The 26,565-nt window shown below is 44.0% G+C and overlaps 2 protein-coding genes and 1 long non-coding RNA gene across 7 annotated transcripts; 1 reads left to right on the top strand and 2 right to left on the bottom strand.

The window, feature by feature from the left end:
• Nucleotides 1-226: 226 nt before the first annotated feature.
• Nucleotides 227-19,802, bottom strand: LOC115576621 (sentrin-specific protease 7-like). Of its 5 annotated transcripts, none has more exons than XM_030409183.1 (23): nucleotides 19,668-19,802; nucleotides 19,340-19,406; nucleotides 13,196-13,310; nucleotides 13,011-13,093; nucleotides 12,757-12,921; nucleotides 11,676-11,770; nucleotides 11,047-11,201; nucleotides 10,614-10,908; nucleotides 9,890-10,017; nucleotides 8,276-8,404; nucleotides 6,935-6,968; nucleotides 6,529-6,732; nucleotides 4,781-5,001; nucleotides 4,297-4,373; nucleotides 4,077-4,193; nucleotides 3,593-3,715; nucleotides 3,209-3,301; nucleotides 2,127-2,203; nucleotides 1,642-1,694; nucleotides 1,503-1,546; nucleotides 1,351-1,419; nucleotides 789-939; nucleotides 227-513 (listed from the first exon to the last, which is right to left on the bottom strand). In XM_030409183.1, exons 3-23 carry the CDS (start codon nucleotides 13,307-13,309, stop codon nucleotides 382-384), a joined length of 2,559 nt encoding a protein of 852 aa, XP_030265043.1. In that variant the 5' UTR covers nucleotide 13,310; nucleotides 19,340-19,406; nucleotides 19,668-19,802; the 3' UTR covers nucleotides 227-381. The 5 variants fall into 5 exon arrangements, with proteins under 5 accessions (XP_030265043.1, XP_030265042.1, XP_030265040.1 ...); XM_030409182.1 differs by having other exon boundaries at nucleotides 19,613-19,783; XM_030409180.1 differs by lacking the exons at nucleotides 19,340-19,406; nucleotides 19,668-19,802 and adding an exon at nucleotides 15,144-15,419.
• On the top strand, nucleotides 18,604-25,671 carry LOC115576688 (CD276 antigen homolog). Its single transcript, XM_030409275.1, has 4 exons — nucleotides 18,604-18,828; nucleotides 20,300-20,349; nucleotides 20,442-20,768; nucleotides 23,032-25,671. Exons 1-4 carry the CDS (start codon nucleotides 18,812-18,814, stop codon nucleotides 23,160-23,162), a joined length of 525 nt encoding a protein of 174 aa, XP_030265135.1. The 5' UTR covers nucleotides 18,604-18,811; the 3' UTR covers nucleotides 23,163-25,671.
• On the bottom strand, nucleotides 24,992-26,553 carry LOC115576709 (uncharacterized). Its single transcript, XR_003982917.1, has 2 exons — nucleotides 26,196-26,553; nucleotides 24,992-26,099 (listed from the first exon to the last, which is right to left on the bottom strand). It is a non-coding gene; the product is annotated as an uncharacterized LOC115576709 (long non-coding RNA).
• Nucleotides 26,554-26,565: the final 12 nt, after the last annotated feature.

Genomic DNA, 26,565 nt, shown 5'->3' with positions numbered 1-26,565 from the left:
TTCAGTTGTTTCTTCCACTTCAGACAGTTTGAGCTTCAAACTGAGAGCCTTCGTGACTGAAGTAGAAGTAGAACTGAGTAGAAGAACGAAAAACAAAAGGAAACAATTCAACATGTATGTAAGAAATTCTGACTGCGATTTATGATGATGTTTGAAAATACAAAGTTCTCAGTTTGTCTCACCGACAGGAAGCGATGAATGTCAAAAAACAAAATAAAACAACAAATGTTTGTAAGAAATTTTATTGTCCTAACATTTTAAATAATTTGACAGCAAAGTAAAAACATTTTAACGATGTAGAAAAACTATAAATTATTTATTGCACAGGTGAGTGGGCGGCCCGGCTCGGCCCGGCCCGGCTCGGCCCGGCCCGGCCCGGCTTCACTTCTCTTTCTTCTGACTCTGGTGCAGCCTCATTATCAGACTTCGGATCTCCTCGCGTTTCTGTCGAACACGTTGCCGTGGAAACCAGTGTTCCAAACGCAACGGGAGGTCGAAGTGCACCACGGGGTTCTGAGGAGCCAATCAGAGAGCTCGATTTTAGTGTGAAGCCGAGGTCGTGCAAGTCCTCCTTGTAACGTTTTACTCCACTACATTTATCTGGACTTAAGTTACAGCAGATACCTGCACTGGTTCTTTTAGTACATTTAATATAAGACACCTTCAGACTTTTACTCGAGTGCTACTCATACGTGACTGTCAACCAGTAATATTTGAACGCGGTATCTTTAGTTTTACGCAGGTATGACAGTCGTGTGTTTCCTGAGCAGTCTCAGGTGTTGCTGTACCTGCAGGAAGCTCTCGGCGTACTGCAGCAGGTAAACCCCACAGTCGCTGCTGTTGTCCTGCTGAGGCACGCGGCAGTTGGAGCTCCTCATGGTGTCGGGCGTGAACAGACGGGACGTCCCCCTCCGGACCGCCCACTCCACCTGCAGGTAGCTGAAGACAACCACAGGAATCACAGGTACGAACAACTTCAGGTGGAGCTGCGAGCAGCGCTGAGCCATGAAATGAACACCTTTACCAAATATGATACAAAGTATTGAGAGCAATTTTGTTTAAGTATTATAAAGAGCACTATGAACTATGAACGTAAATCAAACATGATGTTTGCCACTGTTGACATGTCTGAGCAGCCCAACAGCTCAGCAACAACTTCCTGTTTCATCAGAGTGTCTCGCAGTAACTGAAGACTGTGATGTGGCTCAAGTGACCAAAACTAACTTTTCCAAAGACTAAACATTCATGTCTGAAATGTTCACATGCTGATGATGTCACTTTACATTAAACCCCTGAACTCGATTTCAAACGTTGTTTGAACTGACGTCTTGATCAGGAAGTGAAACTTACTCTCTGAGGAGTCTGCAGACGTTCTCGTGGTACGACAGCTTCAGTGAGTCCAGGACCAGGATGCACGGCCTGCAGTGGACCAAGAAGAAACACTTTGTTTTAGACAAAGACAGGACGACCTGACAGAACAGGTTTATTTGGAGGTGACTCACCTCTTTACCACCGTGTCCCTGTGACAGCCCTGCTGAAGGCACTCCTGCAGAGACAAACACAGACACCTGAACATCGTATCACACAGAAAACAAGCACAAAACTCCTGCTGAGTGTTGAGAGGTCTGGCGGCACATGTACCGGTGGCTGCTGTGATCTCGGGGAAGGTTTTCCTGCAGCTCGCTCTGATCCACCTGAGACACAAGAAGAAAACACCCTGAAATCTCTGCACTTCAATACAAAACCAGCAGAAAGGAAATCATTCAAAAGGAAAATGGACTTCAGATTTTCTCTCTTTTAAAGTTCCTTTACAGACAAAGATAAAAACTGATAAAATAAGTCAACTGGAACACCAAATGTTGGAGCTTAGAGTCTTCAGAGGAGCAGATATTTACGTCTGGAACATTTAATCCTTTAATTTTTGGTGTGTACTGATGTGTTATTCCCACAATTGCTGCCAGTGCCCCAAATACTCAAAAACTTTTCCCAACACAAAGACGTCTGGTGGCGATTAGAGAGGCTCTGTTAAACATTACTGAGGCTGAGCGCCGCTGAAGCTTCCACAGGCACTTTATTCTAATCAACGAAGGCAAACAAGAGTCTAAAGACAAACGGCAGCAGCTCACCTGTGGGGCTGTGGAACTCCTCGTACTGAACCTCCTCCAGACCCGGGAAACAAACCAGCACCAGGAACCAGTGAGCCCTAACAAGACACAACAGGAAGATAAAACTGAGCTGAGAGTTTATCTGATTCTTTATCAGGAAGTGTTGCCCTCTGAGCCACTGGAAGTCTTTTATTGTGAAACATCTGCAGGAAGTGTTGAGTACACTTTACAGCAATTAAAAGACAAGAAGAAGAGAGCTGAGGTTCTTTGGTTTTAAAGCTTTTTCTGTTCTTTAAGACAAGAGTCAGAATTTAAATGACAACAGAGATTTGTGATGGGTCGTCATTTTCAGAATTAAAACAAAGACCGACCCTGGAGCTTCAGACGCTGGGCCACATGTACGCTAACGTTAGGATATCAGCAGGATATAAAACCATCGCTCTGTTCATCTTTACTGATCTCATGACCGTCTAACAGGGACACAGTCGTCAGGGCAGGAAAAAAAGGTAAAATCGCACATAAATTGAATCGTGACAAAGCGAAGACAGATCAATCAAAATCTGTAACTTTAATTTTTTCTCAGTGAAGAATTAAAACAAAATTTGTCACAAAAATATCACTGAAGTGGCAGGAAAATGTCACAGATATTCCACAAAGACTCTGATTTGGGTGAACTGAGGAGTTTAATGAAACAATGAGGTGCAGAGAGCAGCGAGTCTGGTAAAGTCATCGACAAGAATCAGAAATGATTCAGCAGAGGTGACTTGAGCCGCTCAGTCTGTCACCCAGTTGGCAGGTAAAGGCAGTGATGAGGTGCTTGAATTCAAGTAGAAATGCAGAGTTTTGAATCAAGTGTCCCGACAGAGGTCAGAACTCGAAACCGGCGTCTTTAAATCTGGGTCAAAGAGCTGAGGTCAGCTCTGCCGACTCGCTCTACTTTCAGCAGGTCACAGAGAGGAAAAACTCACTTTCACCTCCAACTAACCTCCAATAAACTCACACAACATCTCTATGATATGAAACACAAGATCCAGTCTAATCAAAGTCACTTCTGACTGTCTTAAATGTGTCACTTTGTCATAGCGGAATAAAAGAATTCTTACTCTTGATTGACAGGCACAAACAGGAAGTCTTTGGTGAAGATGTCAACATGGCGGGTCCAGGTCTTTACCCTCTGGTGCCTCATGTGACGATCACTGAGAAGAAGAAGAAACGAGCAGAGAAGAAGAAGAGCTCAGACTGGTGAAACTAAACCATCTATCACCATGGAAACATCGATCATTAGTGGAGAGGAGCCTCGCTGTCACGCACTATTTGGATGAAATGTAACTTTAGAAATTGTGACTGCATTTTTCACATCTACCTGATATAAAATAAATGAATCAATGAAAATAATCTACAGATTAAACAGTGAGACAACAGTTCACTAACATGAACAAAATAAAAATCATGTCTCTGATATTTCTGTTTCCACGTCAGCTTCTTACGGGACAGACGGAGCGTCGTTCTCTCCAGCGGCTCTACGTCTGCTCAGCTGTTTGTAGAAGAAGCTGCTGAAGACGTGACTCCGCTCAGCCACCGAGCCCCCGACACCCTCCACGAGGAGATACCTGCAGGAGGAGGAGACGACTCAGGACACTGACCAACCGTCTGGTGACAGGCAGGAACTACAACTACAGAGAGTTTCTTCTCCAGCACAGATCTGCAGTACGACATCGTACTGGATTTGATTATTTCTTAGACTAAACACTGATACCTTACTATACACATTAGACTTTGTTTAGCAGGTTACGTTCTTTAAACTGACTTTGTACCCAGAAATGCTACAAAACATCTCTAAAAGATTTCTTATTTTCTGTAAACTGATCCAGTAATCTGATAAAAATAAAAACATGTCATCTGCATAAAGTGAGACATTTATCTTTTCCTACTAATGATTTCCCTCGTTTATTTCTCGTCTGACAGACTCACTTGAGGTAGAAGTCGATGATGACATCGTTGAGGAACTCGCCTCCATCCAGACAGGCCAGGTCCTCCTTGGTCACGGCGATCCGGCCTTTACAGGGCGCCGGCGGATACTGGATCAATCTGAAGAGCACACACAGAAAATACTCCAGACTTCCTGTTTTTTCACAGTCATGAATCTCAGCTGAATCAGGTGAATCTTTAGACCTGGTTCTGGTGGTTTTACCTGGTGGGAAGCTGCTGCAGACCAGCAGAATTCAGGTTCTTCTTTCTCTGGTTGTTTCTCAACGGACTGGATTTCCCCTGACAGGCAGAAGAGATTTATTTGAATGGTTTGTTTTGGTAGATTCTGATGTGGAGGGTTGTTGTGACCAACCCTCTCTGACCCTCATCAGCTCCCAGACTCTGGACCAACCAGCTGACAGCTAACAGGCTCATAAAATGGATGACAGAGGATTAGATATCACTGCAGGAGGGGGAGGAGGGGAAGGGAGGAGGAGAGGGAGGTGAGGAGGAGATATAGAAGCAGAAAGGCAACCAAAGAGGTGAGGAGAGAAGGAGATCAATGAAGGAAGCGAGGCAGGGGAAACCAGGAGGAAGAAGTGAGGGAAGGAGCCAGACAAGGGAATGAGGGAACAAGGGAAGGATGAAAAGGAGAGAAAGAAAGATAGAAGCAAAACAAGGAAGTAAAAGGGGAAGAGGAGTCTCACCTTGGAGCATCCCAGCAGTCTGAGGAGGTGCTGGTCCAGAGGAGGAGGACAGCTGTGAAGGAGCAGCAGCCCGTCAGTCCAGTCCAGAGGGGAGGTGGGCCCGCTGGAGGAGGAGGAGCCCTTCCTGTACTCCTCCATGTCCAGGATGGAGGCCAGCAGGGCGGTCTGCAGCTCCTGCAGCTGCTCCGTCAGCACCAGCAGGAGGAAGGAGCACGAAGGCCCTGAAGAGGAGGAGAACCAGTCAGAGGGAAGGAGCTGGAGACACTGGCCCAGTCTGACAAACTGGGTCAGAGTCAGGACGTAGTGTGCCAGTATACTGATGTCCCATGAAGCCTTGCAGCTCCAGTGAAGCGTTCATTGAGAAAATGTGTGATTGTATCGTGCAGGGTCAGTGTGGGAGCAGGATTCACTGTGTGTCTGTGGCTGCTGATTAGTTACATTCCTATTTTACTTGAGTTTTAACTGTAGTTCTGTTTTGAGAGTCAAACGCTACTTTGTGTTTTTCCTTCGTTGTGGTTTTGGGGCGACATTTATGGTTCAAGGAAACGGCGTCAGAGTGAGAGCTCTCCGTGTTTTTACTGCAGTGTGAGTGGAAACTGTGTGATGATGGAAACTACATGAAGCTTCTGACGGTGCCAACGAACACACGTATCTGTTGGTGCATCAGAGAGTGAGGGACAAACAGCAGCTCCTTCTGCTGTTGTTCATGTTGAGACGTCAAATAACCAGAGAAAACTACATTCACTGAAGGAAACTGAAGTGTGTAGAAGCATTTGGAGTGTCCTCACGTTTGTAGCTTTTAAATTGTCTGTGTGACAGTAATATGCTGAAGATATTTAAGGAATAAATCAAAGTTTCAGTTCAAGAAAATTAAGATGTCAGTTTGTGTGTAGGCCCTGAGTGAGGCTGAAGGGAGATGAAGCGAGTACGACATTTCAACCTTTTCAGGACTTTGTGTTTTTGACAGGATGTTGCAGCATCTCTGTGTTTGGTTGAGACAGAACCAGGTGTTTTTGACCGGGAAGACTGAAGGAAGCTGAAGTGACAGTTAAGGTAAAAGGCTAGAGGGAGATTAGGAGATAAATGTAAGTGTATGCTTTGTATGAAGTGGAAGTGAAAATTTGTAAAAACACACAAACATCACTACAGTTTGATTTGATTTGATTTACAGTTCACTGTTAAACTCTGAAAGGAGCTGAAGTTCAGGAACCGAAAGATGCTGAAGTTAAATACAAAATCAAATCAGCTTTGTTCGATTCGAAAGGAGATGATGCTAGTGCTAAAAAGTGCTAAAAGCTACTGAAGTGTGAACAGAAGTTTAACCAGTCAGTAAATAAAAAGTTGAAGTGTTAAGATTAAAGCACTGAGAGGAGATGGAGCTCCATTGTTCATTGAAGCTCAAGCCTTTCAATGTAGTTGAAGTGAAGACGATAAAATTAGTTTGTAAGTAGGATTTAACTGAAGCAGTGAAAGAAGTTGAAGTGGGAAAACAAGCTCAATTCATAAATTCAAGCACAGAGAAGAGTTTAAGTGAAAATAGTGACAGAAGTCAAAGCGGTAGATTAAGTTCAAGCCACTGAGAGGAGATGAAGTGAAAATGCTGAAAGAAGTTAAAGTGTCGATGTGAAGGCACCGAGATTCGTTTAAAAGACGTCTTAGACTAAAGCAGCAAAACGAGCTTAAGTAACAAATTCAAGCACAGAAAAGTGTTAAAATGTAAGTTCAAGGAGTTGAAGTGAAAGTGTTACCTGAGGCAGAGTTGGAGGTCTGGATGGCGGACAGCTCCATCTGCAGCAGGTTGGCCTGAGCATCGGTCACCCACAGGAAGAGCAGCGAGGGGGCGGGGCCTTCCCAACTACCCAACAGAGCCCCGCCCTGAGCCACGCCCCCATCCCAAACACCGTAACCCCGGACCTGAGACGCCACCACGGTGACCTCCTCCTCCTCAGCTCCTAACAGAGAGGCATTCATCAACTTTCATTCACATTGTTACAGAATATCTGATGATGGTTTCAATCTGAGCTAAAAACAAACTTTAAAATTCACAAGTGTTCAGTCATTAAACTCACGATGACTCAACTTTCATTAGGTTACGTCCAACTGTTCCAACAGCTTTTACAAACATGTTTCTGGTGTGAAGAAATCTGTTGTTACCTTTCAGAGGAATTGTGATGCCGTTCTCAGTGATCTAGACAGAAACAACAAACATTTAAAATTGCTGAGAGAAGAAAAATATTTACAAGTCAGGAAAAGAGACAAAATGTTCAACACAAATAAAATTCTTACATATTTCACATTTTAATGTGATGATGCATCTCATCACTGCTCTTCAGCTCTTCATGAAGACGTGACTACACCTGTTTTTAACTCATCATGACCAAAACAAAGTGCATTTTATTTCACTGTCTTTGAGCATTTTGAATCTTCCATCCTCCCTCAGGTAGGTTAGGTTGAGCATTAATCATCCTGGTGGTGGTGACTTAATTACAATAAAATCTAAAATTATACTAACACAAAAATAAACAAGCGTTATTTCTTCCAGTTTGTAGTGTTTGTGTGATTCTGTGCGTGCAGATCGTTGACATGCTGACCTACTAACCTCCTCTGCTGCCCTCCTGCTTTTTTACAGCGCTCTAATTAAACCCGGCGCGCCGCCATCGGACCCCAGCTGCTGCGTCTTAATTGCTCGTTAAACTCTGAAATGTTCACGGTTTACAGCTTCATCACGGAGTTTCTCTGCCCTGCGGCCGTGAAACGAAAAGAACAGCAAACTTTGACTTGCGTCCCGGGACGGCGGGATGTTCTGGTGCCGTTGTTGCTACGACAACAGCATGGTATTTAATGCCCAAAAAGAATTAGGTGTTTTCTGATGGGACTCTTGTGCAAGATTTGGCTTTGTTCATACTTCTTTTTAACATTTTTAGACACACACACACACACACACACACACACATAAACAAACACAATAAAACAAACAAAAACAAATAGAGTTGGTGCACTGAAGCACTTTGGAAAACACATGTGAATGATTAAAACTACAGTACGAGCAACACAAACCAATTATGGACCAATCAAATTAGAGTGTGTACTGTTTGTGTGTGTGTGTGTGTGTGTGTGTGTGTGTGTGTGTGTGTGTGTGTGTGTGTGTGTGTGTGTGTGTGCTGGAACAGGTCGTGGAAAAAGAAGAACAAGGTAAAAACTGTTGCAGTCAGTCTGAAATGTTTAAGCGTCCAGGAGCAGCAGCCACACTGCAGAGAAACTACACTGACCTGAACAAAGACAGCATACAAGTACACACAGGAAGTACATGTACACACATACAAGACGTTCTATACGGAGGCGTACAGGTTTCTGAATGTTTTTCTGAGTGAAGTGTTTGTATTCAGAACGTGTTCCTTTGAGGAGCTTTTCCTCAAATCTCCTGTTGGGTGTTTTGAACCTGCAGCACTGAGCGTGTGCAGGACATGTTCTGGTTACAACTTCAGCTCCACTCACCAACATCTTCCCGTTGGCATCAGCCTGCGTCAGGCCGGCGTGAAACGAGACAAACTCCAGCTCCATGTAGGAAGGAGGCGGCAGCTCACATCCGCCTGCTTCACCTTTGGAAGAACGAGCCTGTTGAGCCTGTCAGACAACACATGGGGACAGAATTAACACACAGACGCATGAACTCAAGTGTTTCATGTTAATCTGAACCGTCAGATTTTAGGTTTCATCAGTGTTTGTTAGCAGAGGACAGAAATAAACACCAACCAACCAACAGACTAACCCGCCCTCCTTGCAGAGGTAACTGTGCTGACCGTGAGGGGAGATGAGGTCAGAATCTGATTGGCTCATCACCTCACCTACACATTTCCCCCTGTGGTGTGTTAGAGTAAAGATCAACACGTATCAGCAGCTCTCCTCTGCAGAAACACCCACAATGAATTAATGACACCTGTCCAACATGAGGTGAGACTTCTGGCTTCAACAAACAAGCAACATGTTGAGTGATTTAAATCATCTGCCAACAAAACAACTCGATAAAAAATGAAACTGATAAAAACCAAACGTAGTAAAATCAGCTGATGAAAAGTAATTTAAAACTTTTCAACAAGAGACTGTTGAAACTAACCGATTCATTATCTCAAACATTCCAGCTTCAGTCAGAACAGTTCTGCTTCAGGTCCACTTCCCCTGGGTCAGGACAGAACCCTCGTTTTATTGAGACCCGCAGCTGGTTTCTCAATAAGTGCCAGTAAACAACAAACACTCAGCAGTCCGTTCACATCTGATGTGGATCTGCTCAGAGTCCCTGTGACGAGTGTTTACAGGCAAACAAACCACATGACTCACTTCAGCCTCAAACACAGAACACACAGTCCTTACACAGACCCGACACCAGAACTGGGTCAGTCCTCCACTCCTCAACGGGTCCAGATCAACACTTACTGTGTTCTCCATTATCAATATGATCATTGTTTTTATTGCCATCATTATACTTTGAGTGTTATTAATACTCAGGTCTTGATCAGTAAAGCTGTTATTACTGCCGTAGCTTCCCACCACTGGGCCCGGTTCTGCTCGAGGATTCTGCACATTAACAGCAGTTTGTTCTCACCACCGTCGTCGGGGCTCGTTCACAGGGAGATGTTGGTTGTCTGTAAATGAATGAATGGAGGAGCATGGTTTGGAAGGCTCTGGATGTTGTGTGGTGAGAAGCGGACCTCTGTGCATCAGTTCTGGCTCAGTGGACTCAGTAAACTCCAGCGTGCCGTCTCTGAACATGAGTCACGTCGGAAGGATTCGACGCTCCAGCTTGTTGGAGGTCTGACCTGGTTTCATTCTGATGTTATCGTGAAGCCTCGGTGCTCTGAATTAAATCTGGCTCTGTGTTTCACACATACGCTGGTTATGAGCTCAGATGGCTCGTGTCCGACTGCTTCACTCTGAGTCTACTCTGTAATTAAACTTCAAGTTAATCATGACGATGGGAACACTGTTAACGATCGACACATGTTCGAGCAGGTTGTCCTGAAATGTCCTGCTGTCCTCACAGAGGACCTCCTCCGAGTGTGACGGACATCAGCAGGTGTGCTCAGTCTCTTCAGTCTCAGGTGAGTCTGTTACCTGTACCTGTATCTGCCCGGAGCTTCCTGGACGGGCTCCCTCCACCCGGCTGCTGCTTCCTCCCTCTCCATCACTCTCCTCCTCCTCCTCCTCCTCCTCCTCCTCCTCTTCTTCACTCGACAGCACGACTGGAGGAGGACAATGTATGAACAGTTTTATCTTCATGTTAAATTCTTATGTTTATTCTATCCATTTCTATTTTATATTGATACGTATATATTTATTTTGTACTTTTGTATGTATTTTTATCTTTTTAATAAATATCTTAACACTCATCTTTTTCTCTTTATTCATTTATATTTAATCAGTTTTTTAGGAATATTTAACATTTTTAAATTTGGTATTTTATTTTTCATGTTTTTAAATTAACATCATTTTTACTTACATATTTTCATTATTATTGTTTCTAAATCTTTATTCATATTTGATTATGTTTTTTTTTAATTTCATAAAAAAATATTAAATTGTTTATTTTGAATTTTAACAATATCTAATATTTTCATTCTATTTAATCTTTTTTTAAGAATACGTTTTTTACATATTTATCATATTTACAATTATTTATAACGATTTAATATTTAACATATTTTAAACATCTCTACTAATAAAAATGTAATATTCTCAACCTTTTTACTGATGTTTAAAAATATTAGTATATTTAATATATCTTTAATTTAGTCACATGGCTATTTTGGTTCTGACTGCTCGTGCTGTCGATACTCACTCGGTTCAGTTTCTGTCGGTGTTTGTTTGGGTTTCTTCAGTCGGAGCCGCAGGACGGCCGATCTGTTGGGCGTCTTCTTCTCCCTGAACTCCCTCCACCTCTGCCTCTCCTCCTCCCTCGGGTCGCCCCTCGGGTTTCTGCCGGCGGCGAGCCACGCCGTCCTATCGAGGCTCTGCCTCCCACCGGGAGTCACGGAGGGTCTGCGGGGTTCTTTGGGTTCAGGTTTATGATCCGACAGTTTGTTTCTGGTTCTGGGCGGAGACACAAAGTCGTCCTCTGAAGACGAGTTCTTCTTCTGAAGGAAACAAACGTTCATTCTTTACTTTCTCATTCATAGAAAATGTTTTTAGATCAGCTGCCGGGTTTGACTCACACTGACGTTTCATTGGAGGACAGATCTGTCAATCATGTGTTGGTGACCTTTGACCCTTACCTTCCTCTCAGCAGCGTCTCCGCCGGACTCCCCTCTCCTCCACGTTTGTCGTCCCGCCGTCAAGGAACTCAAACTCCCAGCGTGCTCTTCTGCTCGCAGCTCCGCCAGAGAGTCCAGAGAGTCCACAGAGATTCTTCTGTTTGACCCGGACGAGCCTGCAGGTGGAAACAGGATCAACATTACACTTCCTGTTTACAACCCACAGCATCATGGGAACTCACAGAAACATGATTTTAGATTAATTTATTTAATTTATATACTTTTTATTTCTTTGTTAGGTAGATTTATATTCTCTCTTTTTATTTTTATTATTTCACTTTATTTTTTACATCCTGGGTTACAACTGTTTTACATTTTTGACCTGTTCATTATTTACAGTCTATTTTCATTTATTAAGTTTTTTATTTTCATACTTTTGTTTAATAATATTAATGTTTTGTCAACATGGGTCCTATCTTATCACACGACGCGTCTCTAAAGTTAAAGGTTGACTGTTCGAAGACTTTCTATTATCCAGCAGAACATTTAACAGTTAATCAACACGATGATGAACAAGCTGATCCCATCAAACGTTTCATGAATTGAGTAACAGACATTTAAGCTCGTTAAGATATCTGCAGTTATTTTACCACTCAGTTCACTTTTCTTCTTCTGTGGTGGAGACGGAGGCTCGGAGGACACGTCGGGCTTCAGCAGTCGGTCTGACGCTCTCTTTGGGCGCCATCTGGTGGACAAAACATAGAACAGCAGCTTGGTTACTCACTAAAGCACAGATCTGCATTTCAAAGAGCTCAATTTAAACCTTATGACACAACAGACAGAGCTGACCCAACACTAAACTAGTTACCTCAACATCACCAGACTACCTTAACAAATGTATTGATTTTAAGAGTTGCTGAGTTAAAACACACTTTCTAACGTAGTGAAACTGTGTGTGTGACAGATTGTAAGTCGTTGTGTCCTTGTTGTAAATTCAGCATTAAATCTTTCAGCTGAAGTTGTTTGTCTCCTTGTAAAAAGTGTCAGTTTGTGGCAGCATGTCTGTACCAGCCTGTCTGCTTCTGTGTCTAAAGTGCTAAAGTCTTACCTGCCAACATTGATCAGCTGTTTGAACACACTGTTTACACTGATGTCACCATTTACACTCCATTTATGAAAGAAGAAACATGTTATTGATCTAAACATGTCACATGTTACAAAGACACTAAACAGGAACAATATAGGCTCCTTCTTTGTCCCCGTGGAGAAAGTCCCCAGACTCCCTTAACAAATGTGTCAGTTTAGTGAATTGTTGAGTGGTCAGTTTATTAAAATATTGTCTGTAAATTTGCAGTGACGTCGCTGAATTCATGCAACAGCAACCACGAGTGAAACAGCGTTGTGCAGCATGAAGATGTCCGAGCAGCAAGAACCAGCTGCTTTCCTCTTTCTCTTCATGTTCACACACCGGACGCTCACCAGTGTGTGACAGGAGTTTCCTGAAGGAGCTCTGAAGGACTTGTTGGTTCTGTTTCACTGAGGCTTTCACATGAAGCCATCTGTCTGCTTCATGTCAGTCAATATATCATCCATAGTTAAAGCTAGTGGTTGATAACAGGAAGTGAAAGGGTTCAGCAAGAAGTTAAAAGAGGATCCACTCTTGGTTTGTTGTTGGAGGCTTTTGTCTTGAGAGTTTAGAGAGCTCATCAGATCAGAGATGACTGAACTCACCTGTTGGAGAAACAGGCCGAGGACGACTCAGCTCTCTGTCCTGGCTGTGACTGGCTGCTCAAGCGTCCGGCTGTTCTGTGATTGGCTGCTGACGCTCCTCCATTTGGGCTGTTGAGTTCCAGCAGCGTTTTGACGACGTCTCTGAAGAAAGGCTTACACGGCGTGCTGGACGGGAGAACAAACAAACACTTTTGCTGTGCCGTCTGCGGCTATAATGAACACTGCTGTCTGTAGTGGGGGGGGACTTTACAAACCTCTGTCTGTTTGTTGAGGAGCTGAGCGTATTCCCAGCATGCATCCTGTCAGCTGCAGCTCTGCTGTACTGGTCCACATTACTCTGTTCAGACAAAACAAAACAGGGGACGTCAATAATACCACCTTAAATGGTCCACCAAAACATGCAGACACCCCTAAAGAAGCAGAAAGATGCTAATACTACCTTATATTGAGGGGCGGAGCTCTGGAGGCGGGACAGTGGGGACTGCAGGTGCAGGCGGGCGGAGTCCGAACCCGCAGGCTGTTTCTTCTTCGGGATCTTGAATGGAGACGCCATGCTGACGACAGAACAAACAAACTCAGACCAAACCTCTGAGAGAAAACACTGAAAACTACTGCAACAATCTCACCTGTACGGAAGCACATTGCATTCACTGGATAAAAAAAAATTAGACAACGTATCTCAAGATCAGGATCTCGTAATCATGAGAAAATCCATCAACGGCACCGTTAATACATATTCCATAAGTTTTCAGTTTAGACTGGGCTTTCCGCCTGAACAACCCTAACCACTTGAGATGCCTGCGCAGTGTTGACATATACTAGTATTAATACCATCCTCATTTTTAAGAAACATCAGTATTTCCCAGTGTCTCAAACCGAGAAGGTAGTAATAGCAGATCAACTGCGATAGCGACATCATTGCCACTGAGAGGATTTACAGACGTTTCATTTTTCTTTATCTTATCTCATAATTACAAGATCCTGATCTCGCAATTAAGTGATCTTTTCTCGTAATTACGAGATAAGGTGTCTATTTTATTTTTTTTATCCAGTGAATGCAATGCGCTTCCATACACCTGGCTGCTGTCTGGAGACCATGTAGTATTAGTGAAATACCACACAAAACTCCATTCACAAATATGAGAATTTTAAAAAGCTGATGCTAGATCTTATGAAATACAACTTATTATTAATTGTCTAAACAAAGAACCTTCATCATTAAGTGACGTTTCTCTTTCACATTTCATAATATTAAAATATTTAACAGACATAATGTTATTTCTTAAAATGGCAGTTTAATTGGTTAACTATGACATAAGAAGGTTTAAGGACCAAGAAGTGACCTCAACATTTAAAAAACTGTGTCCTGACCTCTATCAGGAGGCATATTATGCCAGACTTCTGTAAGAGAATCCAAATATTTAGGGAACAAATTAATTAAAAAAAACAATATAATATCAATTTGTTTTCTGTGGTTCACCACACAACACTAGATTTAAAATGAATAAGGAAATATTACATTAACACTGGTGTATTTAAACATAGGCCTATACAACATCATGAAAAATTTGTCCTCGTAATAAGCCTGTCAGGTCATTTTAAATAATATATTTTCTAAATGAGGTTCTGAATGGCATCTGCTTGAAACCAGTGAGCAGTTTATGCAGTTTGCTCAGGGACTGTTGGAGCTCGGGAAGTGAACCCAAGACCTTTTCATCTTAGATATCCACTGAAGCTACTCCACCAACCAGACACAACACAGGAAATACATGCACATGTATTGATACAACTCATGCTGGCAGCTGCTGGGAGGTGATGTCATATCAGACACTGAAACACCAAACTCCATTCAAAATGTTCACATTTCAAGGCAGCGTCGCTCAATCTCGTTAAACGTGTGCCTGCTTTTTCAGAGTTATTATTTAATTAAAGTTCAGGTGTGAATATACCAAACGTCATGTCTTCACGTTAACTAAAATGAAAATCACGAGTCTGCAGTCTGTGTTTTCTTCCCATGTCCCACCACAGGTTGAAACGTCAGCAGTTACACTGGCCGCTGGCTGGGAGCGTAAACCATTAATAATACAGATGTTTTTGCAGTTTACATATCAGTCGGTGAATTTTTTTGTAAGCCGAATCAACCAGAATACACTACTGAATCATGAAACATCCTAAATAATATTTTTCAGAGTTCTAGGTTCGACCTGAAGCATCAATAGTTTAAATAGCAGTAATTCTTAGCGGGGTTCTTCCGGGAGAAGCACCGCTCGCAGTTTCAGCTCTGATCCCCTTCCCCTCTGGCTTCAGACAGATGCATCTTCCTGCAGCTCTCTCTGTATCTGGCGGTACTTCACTGTTAGCTAAAGTAGCTCTCGGGCTTTACGTACCGACCTGAACTCAGCCGGTGGAGCCAGCTAAGCTGCTAGCTCGACCGTTAGCCGGCTAGCCTCAGAGCTAAGTGAGCTGCCGGCGGCCGTCTGGTCGGTGTTAAGTGTCGGTAAAGTGTCCGGCCGGCTCATGAGGTGTGCGGGAGGAGTTGTCCGCTCTGCAGGAGTCAGAAACTGGGTTAGAACCACGCAAGCAACCGCTGCAGCTCCGGACACAAGCTGCTCTCCTCCAAACACTCGGCGGCACTACACTGACATGACAACACCTGACGTCACCACGTCAGCTGGCGTGCTGGACTCTGGCTGTACGTGATTACGTCACTGACAACGCCGCCTGAGGAAGCACACTGTAAACAAGAGCAGCTGTTTGTCCCAAGTTACAGGAAGTAGCTACTGTCCTTTAACTCCTCTGAAAATCCTGCTTCTATCCATCTATCTATCTATCTATCTATCTATCCATCCATCCATCCATCCATCCATCTATCTATTGTAGTTTCTGGGCTTTCTGGGCCTGTCCTCCAGCTAACCTTTACGCACACACATAGAGCTGTTTAATGGCTCCGGGGCCCCTAGATATGTAAACATCACATCCGCCATCTCTCTTACCTCACAGTAAGGGAAAACAACCATCACTATTAAAGATTAGCTCTGAATGTGTAAGTGTGCAGACACCTCACTATCTATCTATCTATCTATCTATCTATCTATCTATCTATCTATCTATCTATCTATCTATCTATCTATCTATCTATCTATAAGTTTATTTATCTACCTTCTGGTTTAATTTTCAATTTTATCCATTAATGGGTTTATTAATGTACCTTCCAAGTGAATGTGAAGTGAATGTTAAAAAGACGACTACAAACACTGTCATTCAAACTGCGACACTATTATAATTCAAAGATAACACAGCCAACAGTGTCACAGTGTTGTTAGTGACGTCACAGCCAACGGTGTCACAGTGTAGTTAGTGACGACACAGCCAACGGTGTCACAGTGTTGTTAGTGACGTCACAGCCAACGGTGTCACAGTGTAGTTAGTGACGACACAGCCAACGGCGTCACAGTGTTGTTAGTGACGACACAGCCAACGGTGTCACAGTGTTGTTAGTGACGTCACAGCCAACGGCGTCACAGTGTTGTTAGTGACGTCACAGCCAACGGCGTCACAGTGTTGTTAGTGACGTCACAGCCAACGGCGTCACAGTGTAGTTAGTGACGTCACAGCCAACGGTGTCACAGTGTAGTTAGTGACGTCACAGCCAACGGTGTCACAGTGTTGTTAGTGACGTCACAGCCAACGGCGTCACAGTGTTGTTAGTGACGACACAGCCAACGGCGTCACAGTGTTGTTAGTGACGACACAGCCAACGGCGTCACAGTGTTGTTAGTGACGTCACAGCCAACGGCGTCACAGTGTTGTTAGTGACGTCACAGCCAACGGTGTCACAGTGTTGTTAGTGACGTCACAGCCAACGGTGTCACAGTGTTGTTAGTGACGTCACAGCCAACGGTGTCACAGTGTTGTTAGTGACGTCACAGCCAACGGTGTCACAGTGTTGTTAGTGACGACACAGCCAACGGTGTCACAGTGTAGTTAGTGACGACACAGCCAACGGTGTCACAGTGTTGTTAGTGACGACACAGCCAACGGTGTCACAGTGTTGTTAGTGACGACACAGCCAACGGTGTCACAGTGTTGTTAGTGACGTCACAGCCAACGGTGTCACAGTGTTGTTAGTGACGACACAGCCAACGGTGTCACAGTGTTGTTAGTGACGACACAGCCAACGGTGTCACAGTGTTGTTAGTGACGACACAGCCAACGATGTCACAGTGTTGTTAGTGACGTCACAGCCAACGGTGTCACAGTGTTGTTAGTGACGTCACAGCCAACGGTGTCACAGTGTTGTTAGTGACGTCACAGCCAACGGTGTCACAGTGTTGTTAGTGACGTCACAGCCAACGGTGTCACAGTGTTGTTAGTGACGACACAGCCAACGGTGTCACAGTGTAGTTAGTGACGACACAGCCAACGGTGTCACAGTGTAGTTAGTGACGACACAGCCAACGGTGTCACAGTGTTGTTAGTGACGTCACAGCCAACGGTGTCACAGTGTAGTTAGTGACGTCACAGCCAACGGTGTCACAGTGTAGTTAGTGACGTCACAGCCAACGGTGTCACAGTGTTGTTAGTGACGTCACAGCCAACGGTGTCACAGTGTTGTTAGTGACGTCACAGCCAACGGTGTCACAGTGTTGTTAGTGACGTCACAGCCAACGGTGTCACAGTGTTGTTAGTGACGTCACAGCCAACGGTGTCACAGTGTTGTTAGTGACGTCACAGCCAACGGTGTCACAGTGTTGTTAGTGACGTCACAGCCAACGGTGTCACAGTGTTGTTAGTGACGTCACAGCCAACGGTGTCACAGTGTAGTTAGTGAGGTCACAGCCAACGGCGTCACAGTGTAATTAGTGACGTCACAGCCAACGGCGTCACAGTGTAGTTAGTGACGACACAGCCAACGGCGTCACAGTGTTGTTAGTGACGTCACAGCCAACGGCGTCACAATGTTGTTAGTGACGACACAGCCAACGGCGTCACAGTGTTGTTAGTGACGACACAGCCAACGGCGTCACTGTGTTGTTAGTGACGACACAGCCAACGGCGTCACAGTGTAGTTAGTGACGACACAGCCAACGGTGTCACAGTGTAGTTAGTGACGTCACAGCCAACGGTGTCACAGTGTTGTTAGTGACGTCACAGCCAACGGTGTCACAGTGTAGTTAGTGACGACACAGCCAACGGTGTCACAGTGTTGTTAGTGACGTCACAGCCAACGGTGTCACAGTGTTGTTAGTGACGTCACAGCCAACGGTGTCACAGTGTTGTTAGTGACGTCACAGCCAACGGTGTCACAGTGTAGTTAGTGACGTCACAGCCAACGGTGTCACAGTGTTGTTAGTGACGTCACAGCCAACGGTGTCACAGTGTAGTTAGTGACGACACAGCCAACGGTGTCACAGTGTTGTTAGTGACGTCACAGCCAACGGTGTCACAGTGTAGTTAGTGACGTCACAGCCAACGGTGTCACAGTGTTGTTAGTGACGACACAGCCAACGGTGTCACAGTGTAGTTAGTGACGACACAGCCAACACAGAACTGAACCAGAACCAGCTCTCCTCTAACAGAACTGCAGTTGTCAATATGAGCAGATTCATTGTGATGAATTGTTCTGGACCTGTTCTGACCCAGTTGGCTCCATGTTGGTTCTGGTGACGTGTCGATGAGACTTTAATTACAACAAACTGACAAACATGTGTGAGATTCCTGACCCAGTTCAGACAGGATCAAGACTTTATCAGAACAGAATTAGGGGCGTGGCCTCTATAATGTATGTTACAGATAATGACGTCATCATAAACATCTCATCGGACTCCTGTAACATCCAGTTAATATTCAAATGTTTAAAAGTGATCGATCTGATCGGAACTATGGTCAAACTAACCTCACGGCCTTTACGTGATGACGTACATGGTGACGTCATGTCGGAAAAGTGAAGTGCGCAGTGTGTAGGAGCTAGCAGCTAACAGCTAGCAGCTAACCGCGGGGGAAAGTAAAAGCAGGTGAACGCGAGTGAAACTACACTGTGGACTTCGGAACCGACATGAGCCCGTCACAGAGGTCAGTCCAGAACCGGGCCTGAAGCCTCGGGGTCCTGTTAAACCACCGAGCCAGCCCCGAGCGAGGCTAACTCAGCTAGCTGTTAGCATCCAACCCTAACCATCTGTTTACAGTAAACATCGTTCACCATTTAAAGATGGTGACTGTCAGAACCTGTAAGAAGCCGGAAGGAGCCGACGGGACTATCGGACCTGAAGCTCCACACGGACCGAGCCCAGGCTGCGTTAACGGGCCGACTCACTTAGAAATGTTAATTAACAGCCGAAGAGGCCGAACAGCGAACCGCACCGAGCTGAAATAAGTGGATAGTATGGATATATAGTATGGAGATATATATATATATATATATATATATGTATATATATATATATACACATATATGTGTGTGTGTGTGTGTGCGTGTGTGTGAGATCTGAGGCCTCAGTCTGTCACTGATTAATCCATAGCAGCTTCACTGAAGATAGAAACTGACCTCTGACCTGTTACCTGTTTGTTCAGGCACAGAACTCACCTGTGTCCATGTTGACTGAGTGTCTGTGGACTGTGTGAGGATCCGTTTCTCTTCCTGTCCTCAGTGACTGAAGACAAACACGAGGACAAACATGAGGAGGCAGACTGGCAGAATAACAAGGAAATGAAGGAAACAAATTATTATTAAATCAATTAATTAATATGCCACAAAATGCACCAGAAATTATTGTCAAGGTAAATGAAGGCATCAGTTTATCTTATAGAATAATTTCCCATATGAGCAGCACAGAAACTTCCTTTAACGGGCAGAAACCTTGGAGCAGAACCGGGCCTAATGTTGGGCGTCCATGTTTCTGCACCTTCCTCACCAGAGAGCTCTGTAGAGCGACTCTCACCACCTCTGGACGGGGAGCCTGATGGTCTGTGACCCAGAATCAGGAAGTCCTCGATCAGTCTGCAGGTGCGCTGACTGACTCTCAGGTGGAGCGGCCGGGTCGGCACTCTGCTGTGATCAAGTCCACAAACAACAACAACCAACTTCTTGGTGTGTCGGGTTCAGTTCTTGAAACAAGATGTCTGCCGCGACCGATCACTTCAATGATGATCATTTTATTGGAAAAAAGTTGATCAGTATTTCGTCCTCAACATGAAGATATTATATAATATATATATAAGATATAATATAAATAAGATATGAAGATAAAGTCTCGTCTGGTGTGACAGCTGATGAAACACGTCTGATGGTTTGTTGTTATTTCTCATCATGTGCTGAGATTTAAACGTAGAAACTTCATTCTGCTCCTCCGTCCTCTTTACGATCATCCACGTACCGAGTTAACTGATTTAATGAAGATGTCAGTGAGGAGCCGTGTCACATACAGATATTAACAAGAACAATAACAGACTGAACTCACTGGATGATAATCATCAGTGTTTGTCTTCACCAGCAGAACTTGACCCAGTTGAATGTGAAGGTCCGATGTGTGTCGTGTCTCTGCAGGTGTGCACATGTTCTGCTGTTGATGTTCTCCGTCTGCAGAATGAGTCCAGGTGAGTCGATCCAAACACACACATGTTTTATATCTGCATCGTTTCTTGGTTCAGTAAAGTAAATGTGACTGACGCCTGCCGGGTTCTGTCAGTGAGCTGCCAGAACAAAGTCAACGCTTCTGTGGGAGAAACGGTCCTGCTGACCTGCAGCGTCAGCGAGGTCGGCCTGGCCCTGAAGGACGCCTCCGTCTACTGGACCGACAAGGACGACAACACCGTCCTGGACATCATCAAGAATGAACCGGACCTTTCATCACAGAGTGACAGATATAAAGACCGAGTGAGCAGCTTCCCCGACAGATACCAAGCCGGAAACTTCTCCATCCAGATGAAGAAGGTCCAGCTGTCAGACAGCAGCCCGTACGACTGTAAGGTCCCACAGCTGGGCTTCAGGAACCGGGTCACACTCAACGTGTCAGGTCCGTACCACTCGACCAGAACAGAACCACACTGACCAGAACAGAACCACACTGACCAGAACAGGGCCGTACTGACCAGAACAGGGCCGTACTGACCAGAACAGAACTGTACTGACTAGAACAGGGCCGTACTGACCAGAACAGAACTGTACTGACTAGAACAGGACCATACTGACCAGAACAGAACCACACTGACCAGAACAGAACCACACTGACCAGAACAGAACTGTACTGACTAGAACAGGGCCGTACTGACCAGAACAGAACCGTACTGACTAGAACAGGGCCGTACTGACCAGAACAGGGCCGTACTGACCAGAACAGAACCGTACTGACCAGAACAGAACTGTACTGACTAGAACAGGGCCGTACTGACCAGAACAGAATCGTACTGACTAGAACAGGGCCGTACTGACCAGAACAGGGCCGTACTGACCAGAACAGAACCGTACTGACCAGAACAGAACTGTACTGACTAGAACAGAACTGTACTGACTAGAACAGGGCCGTACTGACCAGAACAGAATCGTACTGACTAGAACAGGGCCGTACTGACCAGAACAGAACTGTACTGACTAGAACAGGGCCGTACTGACCAGAACAGAACTGTACTGACTAGAACAGGGCCGTACTGACCAGAACAGAACTGTACTGACTAGAACAGGACCATACTGACCAGAACAGAACCACACTGACCAGAACAGAACCACACTGACCAGAACAGAACTGTACTGACTAGAACAGGGCCGTACTGACCAGAACAGAACCGTACTGACTAGAACAGGGCCGTACTGACCAGAACAGGGCCGTACTGACCAGAACAGAACCGTACTGACCAGAACAGAACTGTACTGACTAGAACAGGGCCGTACTGACCAGAACAGAATCGTACTGACTAGAACAGGGCCGTACTGACCAGAACAGGGCCGTACTGACCAGAACAGAACCGTACTGACCAGAACAGAACTGTACTGACTAGAACAGAACTGTACTGACTAGAACAGGGCCGTACTGACCAGAACAGAATCGTACTGACTAGAACAGGGCCGTACTGACCAGAACAGAACTGTACTGACTAGAACAGGACCACACTGACCAGAACAGAACCACACTGACCAGAACAGAACTGTACTGACTAGAACAGGGCCGTACTGACCAGAACAGAACTGTACTGACTAGAACAGAACCATACTGACCAGAACAGAACCACACTGACCAGAACAGAATCGTACTGACTAGAACAGGGCCGTACTGACCAGAACAGAACTGTACTGACTAGAACAGGGCCGTACTGACCAGAACAGAACTGTACTGACTAGAACAGAACCATACTGACCAGAACAGAACCACACTGACCAGAACAGAACCACACTGACCAGAACAGAATCGTACTGACTAGAACAGGGCCGTACTGACTAGAACAGGACCATACTGACCAGAACAGAACCACACTGACCAGAACAGAACCACACTGACCAGAACAGAACTGTACTGACTAGAACAGAACCGTACTGACCAGAACAGGGCCGTACTGACCAGAACAGAACTGTACTGACCAGAACAGGGCCGTACTGACTAGAACAGAACCGTACTGACTAGAACAGGGCCGTACTGACTAGAACAGAACCGTACTGACTAGAACAGAACCGTACTGACTAGAACAGACTGTACTGACCAGAACAGAACCGTACTGACTAGAACAGGGCCGTACTGACCAGAACAGAACCGTACTGACTAGAACAGAACCGTACTGACTAGAACAGGACTGTACTGACTAGAACAGAACCGTACTGACCAGAACAGGGCCGTACTGACCAGAACAGAACTGTACTGACTAGAACGGGGCCGTACTGACTAGAACAGAACCGTACTGACTAGAACAGGGCCGTACTGACTAGAACAGAACTGTACTGACCAGAACAGAACTGTACTGACTAGAACAGAACCGTACTGACTAGAACAGAACCGTACTGACTAGAACAGAACCGTACTGACTAGAACAGAACCGTACTGACCAGAACAGGGCCGTACTGACCAGAACAGAACTGTACTGACTAGAACGGGGCCGTACTGACTAGAACAGAACCGTACTGACTAGAACAGGGCCGTACTGACTAGAACAGGGCCGTACTGACTAGAACAGAACTGTACTGACCAGAACAGAACTGTACTGACTAGAACAGACTGTACTGACCAGAACAGAACCACCTCATCTCGTCTGATCTTCAGATTGTTTTGTGTGTTGAACCTGTTTGTGTTGCAGCTAAACGTAATGGACCAGGACCAGAACCAGGACCAGAACCAGGACCAGGACCGTCCGGTGGAGCTGTGGTAACACTGAACTCCATCCACATGACAGTGCTGTCTGTGACTGTGCTCAGCTGTTTTATTTAACAAGATGTGAGGCGACACAAACAATATATTCCACATTTAGAGCTGAGAATATAATAATCTTCATATTAAATATCAAGCAATCAGTTAATATACTAACCAAGCAGCATTTCATCGTTCTCCTAAACAACTGAAGAACGACAGAAAAAACACCAACATAAATAAAAACAAATAAGTACTCCAAAACTCAAATAAAACTTTGCTGAATCAGCTGTTAGCACGTCTCATTAGCAGTGAACTCATAGACGTTCAGGCGACCATCACCGGATCACTGCGATGCTGAACAAAACTCAGAAACATGAAGACTCTCAGGCAGGTTCTGAACAAGCCGCCTCTTTTTTTAGGATTTTCTAAAAGCAGGAACGATCGACCAGGTTTTTCTCTCGCTGTACTTCATAGATGACACTGCTAGCTTAGTGTTAGCCTGCAGCTAGCTTAGCATTCGTCTGCGGCGTTACTTCCTGACTCGTCTCCTGTGTGATGAAGACGATCAGCTGACCGGGATCAGCGTCGGACATGTTGGTTTCTCTTCTTTGTCAGAGATCCTTTATTGATGTGTTTGTGACGAGGGTTCACTCTGGACAGGTTTGAGATTGTTTATTTTTGCTGAATATTATTTTATCTTATAATAGCCTCCAGGATAAAGTTGAGCTGTTGTTGTAAAACGTCTTTGTAAAGAAGTTTGTCAGGACTTAAAAGGATCTGCACATCTTTACTGATCCTCGTGAGTCTCACAGTGACGGAGCTGAGAAGAATCAGATCGTTGATTTAGAGAGTCGTGACACCTTTCGTCCCGAAGCAAGCAGACATCAGCTAGATTTCTTTTTAAATACGTTAAACGTCAGTTTACTTGTTTTATTGGCACTGTTGGCCCAATTCTCCTGTTTGTTGGCTCGTTAGCGCCACCAGTGGTCAGAAACTCTGCAGAGTCCATTTAAGCTTCAGAGACGTTATATGAAGACGACGACTGGATGTCGGCACTTTAATATGTAAAATCATCTCATCGAGTTTATGGAGGAATGAGACCGCCAGAAGTAAAGAAAGAACAGAATGTATGAATCCAAATGAATCAAAGCATTCATTTATAAAGGGACACAAACTGATTTGTATTTACACTGCACAAGTTTAAACCCTGAATGAATAACAAAAAAAAATTATAAATAGTATATAAAATTTAAAAAATGAAAAATTGAACCTGTAAAACTTACAGAAACACGGAAAGGACATTTGTTTATTTATTTATATTTTTTGCTGCATTCATGCATTTTTATTTATTGAAAAATTATCATTTCAATGCAAAATAATTTGGATGGTGTCTTTGTGTCAGTCCTCCGTATGTCTTTGGTTCTAAATTGTTTAACTTTGTGAAAATATTATTTATATTTATTAGGTTCCTTATGAAGGATTAAATAGTTCATAATGAGGTCGTTACAGTCGAGATGACGAAGATTTAATTTGTTTATAAATCCTCATTAAAAACCAAAGAACATTTTTTTCAGGCGTGAAGACGTAAAACATGTGAAACTTCATCAGTACGGACATCAACATCAAATACAGAACTCATTAATTAACATCGTGAAATATTAAACTACACAGAAAAACATTTTGTTCTAATAATCATTAATTGTCAGAGAATTGTGTCTGATGAAAATATGAAGCGTGCAGCTGTGTTGTTTCTCTAATGAATCATTAGATTATTATTGTTATTTCTGTTCAGTGTTAATAAGCTATTACACGTATTTTTATTGGACACAAACAGTTCATTGATTATTAGAACAGATCACTGGTTGTTCTGTGGCAGGACTCAAAAATAAATCAAGTGTTTCTGTAACTTGATTTGTTCCCTACATTTATTTTGAATATCACTTTTTGTACATTTAATATATTAATTTATATATAATGAGTCATTTTTTTTCAGTTTCAGTCCTCATGTTTCAAGTCTTCATGCTGAAGCTAAGCTATGCTAATGCTAACAGCTGAGGCAATAAACTGCAGGTCACCTTTATATAAGCTTTGTTGTGTTGATATCAGGAATGTTCTGGATGCTGGCGACCTCTCTCTGTATGTTGTTAATATTTAAAATGTCCACTTCCTGTCATGAAGGCTAACAGATCTGTATTCCCACTGAGACCAGTTGGATTATGGGAAATGTAGGAGCTTCAGTCATATCTTTATAGTTTGAATGCTTTATATTTATCTTCAGTATTTAAGCTCTGTCTGTTCTGACATTGTTTTATGGAATGTCATTTTTATTTATCCAAACCCACAAATCTGCTGTAATGTACCAATAAAATCAGCGCAGGAGAATTTAAGCCTTCGTTCATGAAACTTTTTGTAAACGTGTACCAAACCAAACATGTTTGTATTTATTATTTAAACTCTGACAGAATCCTCTGGAGATCTTTGAAGCCCCTTCATGAATAAATCAGCACGTTCAAAAACAACTGAAGGGAAGAAAAGTTTGTGAGTTTCAGCTGCAGTTTGTTGAGTTTGTAATAAAAAGTTGAACAAACTTTTGTCTGAAGTCTTTGTACCACAACGTGGATTCAAACTGCTACTGCGTGTTCTGTCACTGGTACCAGTTCTACAAACAGAACCACCAGTACTTCTGGTTCCTGTTTAATCTGATGACTGCGAACATTCTGCAGGAAATAAAATACAAATAAGACATTAAATACACACATGTTGTCCATGATTCAGAACACGTTCAGAACCCGTCTCAACCCAAACCAGTGAGAGTCAGCGGGTCAGAACAGGCAGAGACTCACTGAACCACATTCAGAACCCTGTTCACACTCAGGAACTGTTACTGAGAGACGGGCCGGACCAGAATCACCATCAGCAGCTCGGTATGAGATCAGCGTTAAAGGACTTGGATCTGGATCCACCCTGGATTCTGGGCCACATTCAGTCGGTTCTGGTCTTCAGGTGCAGAAGCTGCTGCAGGAAGAATCGGATCAGACATTTCACAATAAAATACATGCAGACTTGATCCTGAAAGGAAATGTGTCGTTAAATCAGGCTTATCATTTTTACTGTTGTTGTTGTTGTTGACGACACAGTTCTCACAGCTTGATGTGTCTGAGTTAATGAAGCGGTTCCGTGTCAGTTAGTGGCTCCATTCTGATCTTTGATGACATTCTGGCAAACTTTATAACATAAAGTGTCAGAAGTCACATCTTACATTATGTCCTACACAGTTTATAGAGGAGATATATTTAACCGATACATTTTAGGTAAACGAGAATAAACGTCTTTACTTCCGGTGGCTTACGTGCTAACGTGTTGTAGCGCGTGTTAGCATCACATCCGGAGTCTGAACTTGTTTCAGCCCGGACTCATCTCCTGTGAGCACACGCTGTACCGGAAGCAGACGGAGCCGGAAGTCGTCGGAGCACTTTCGACA

Source organism: Sparus aurata, chromosome 24, assembly GCF_900880675.1.
Source record: "Sparus aurata chromosome 24, fSpaAur1.1, whole genome shotgun sequence".
NCBI classification, from domain to species: domain Eukaryota; kingdom Metazoa; phylum Chordata; class Actinopteri; order Spariformes; family Sparidae; genus Sparus; species Sparus aurata.
This window is presented reverse-complemented; position numbering and strand designations above follow the sequence as displayed.

Coding starts and splice junctions, on each gene's coding strand:
- LOC115576621 (XM_030409183.1), bottom strand. CDS start 13,309: ATGGCGTCTCCATTCAAGATCCCGAAGAAGAAACAGCCTGCGGGTTCG. Junction 6,969..8,275: donor ATGCCAACGGGAAGATGTTG/GTGAGTGGAGCT, acceptor GTTTCTGTCTAG/ATCACTGAGAACGGCATCAC. Junction 2,204..3,208: donor TTTGTGCCTGTCAATCAAGA/GTAAGAATTCTT, acceptor GTGTCTTGTTAG/GGCTCACTGGTTCCTGGTGC.
- LOC115576688 (XM_030409275.1), top strand. Junction 20,350..20,441: donor CGTCTGCAGAATGAGTCCAG/GTGAGTCGATCC, acceptor GGGTTCTGTCAG/TGAGCTGCCAGAACAAAGTC. Junction 20,769..23,031: donor GGTCACACTCAACGTGTCAG/GTCCGTACCACT, acceptor TTTGTGTTGCAG/CTAAACGTAATGGACCAGGA.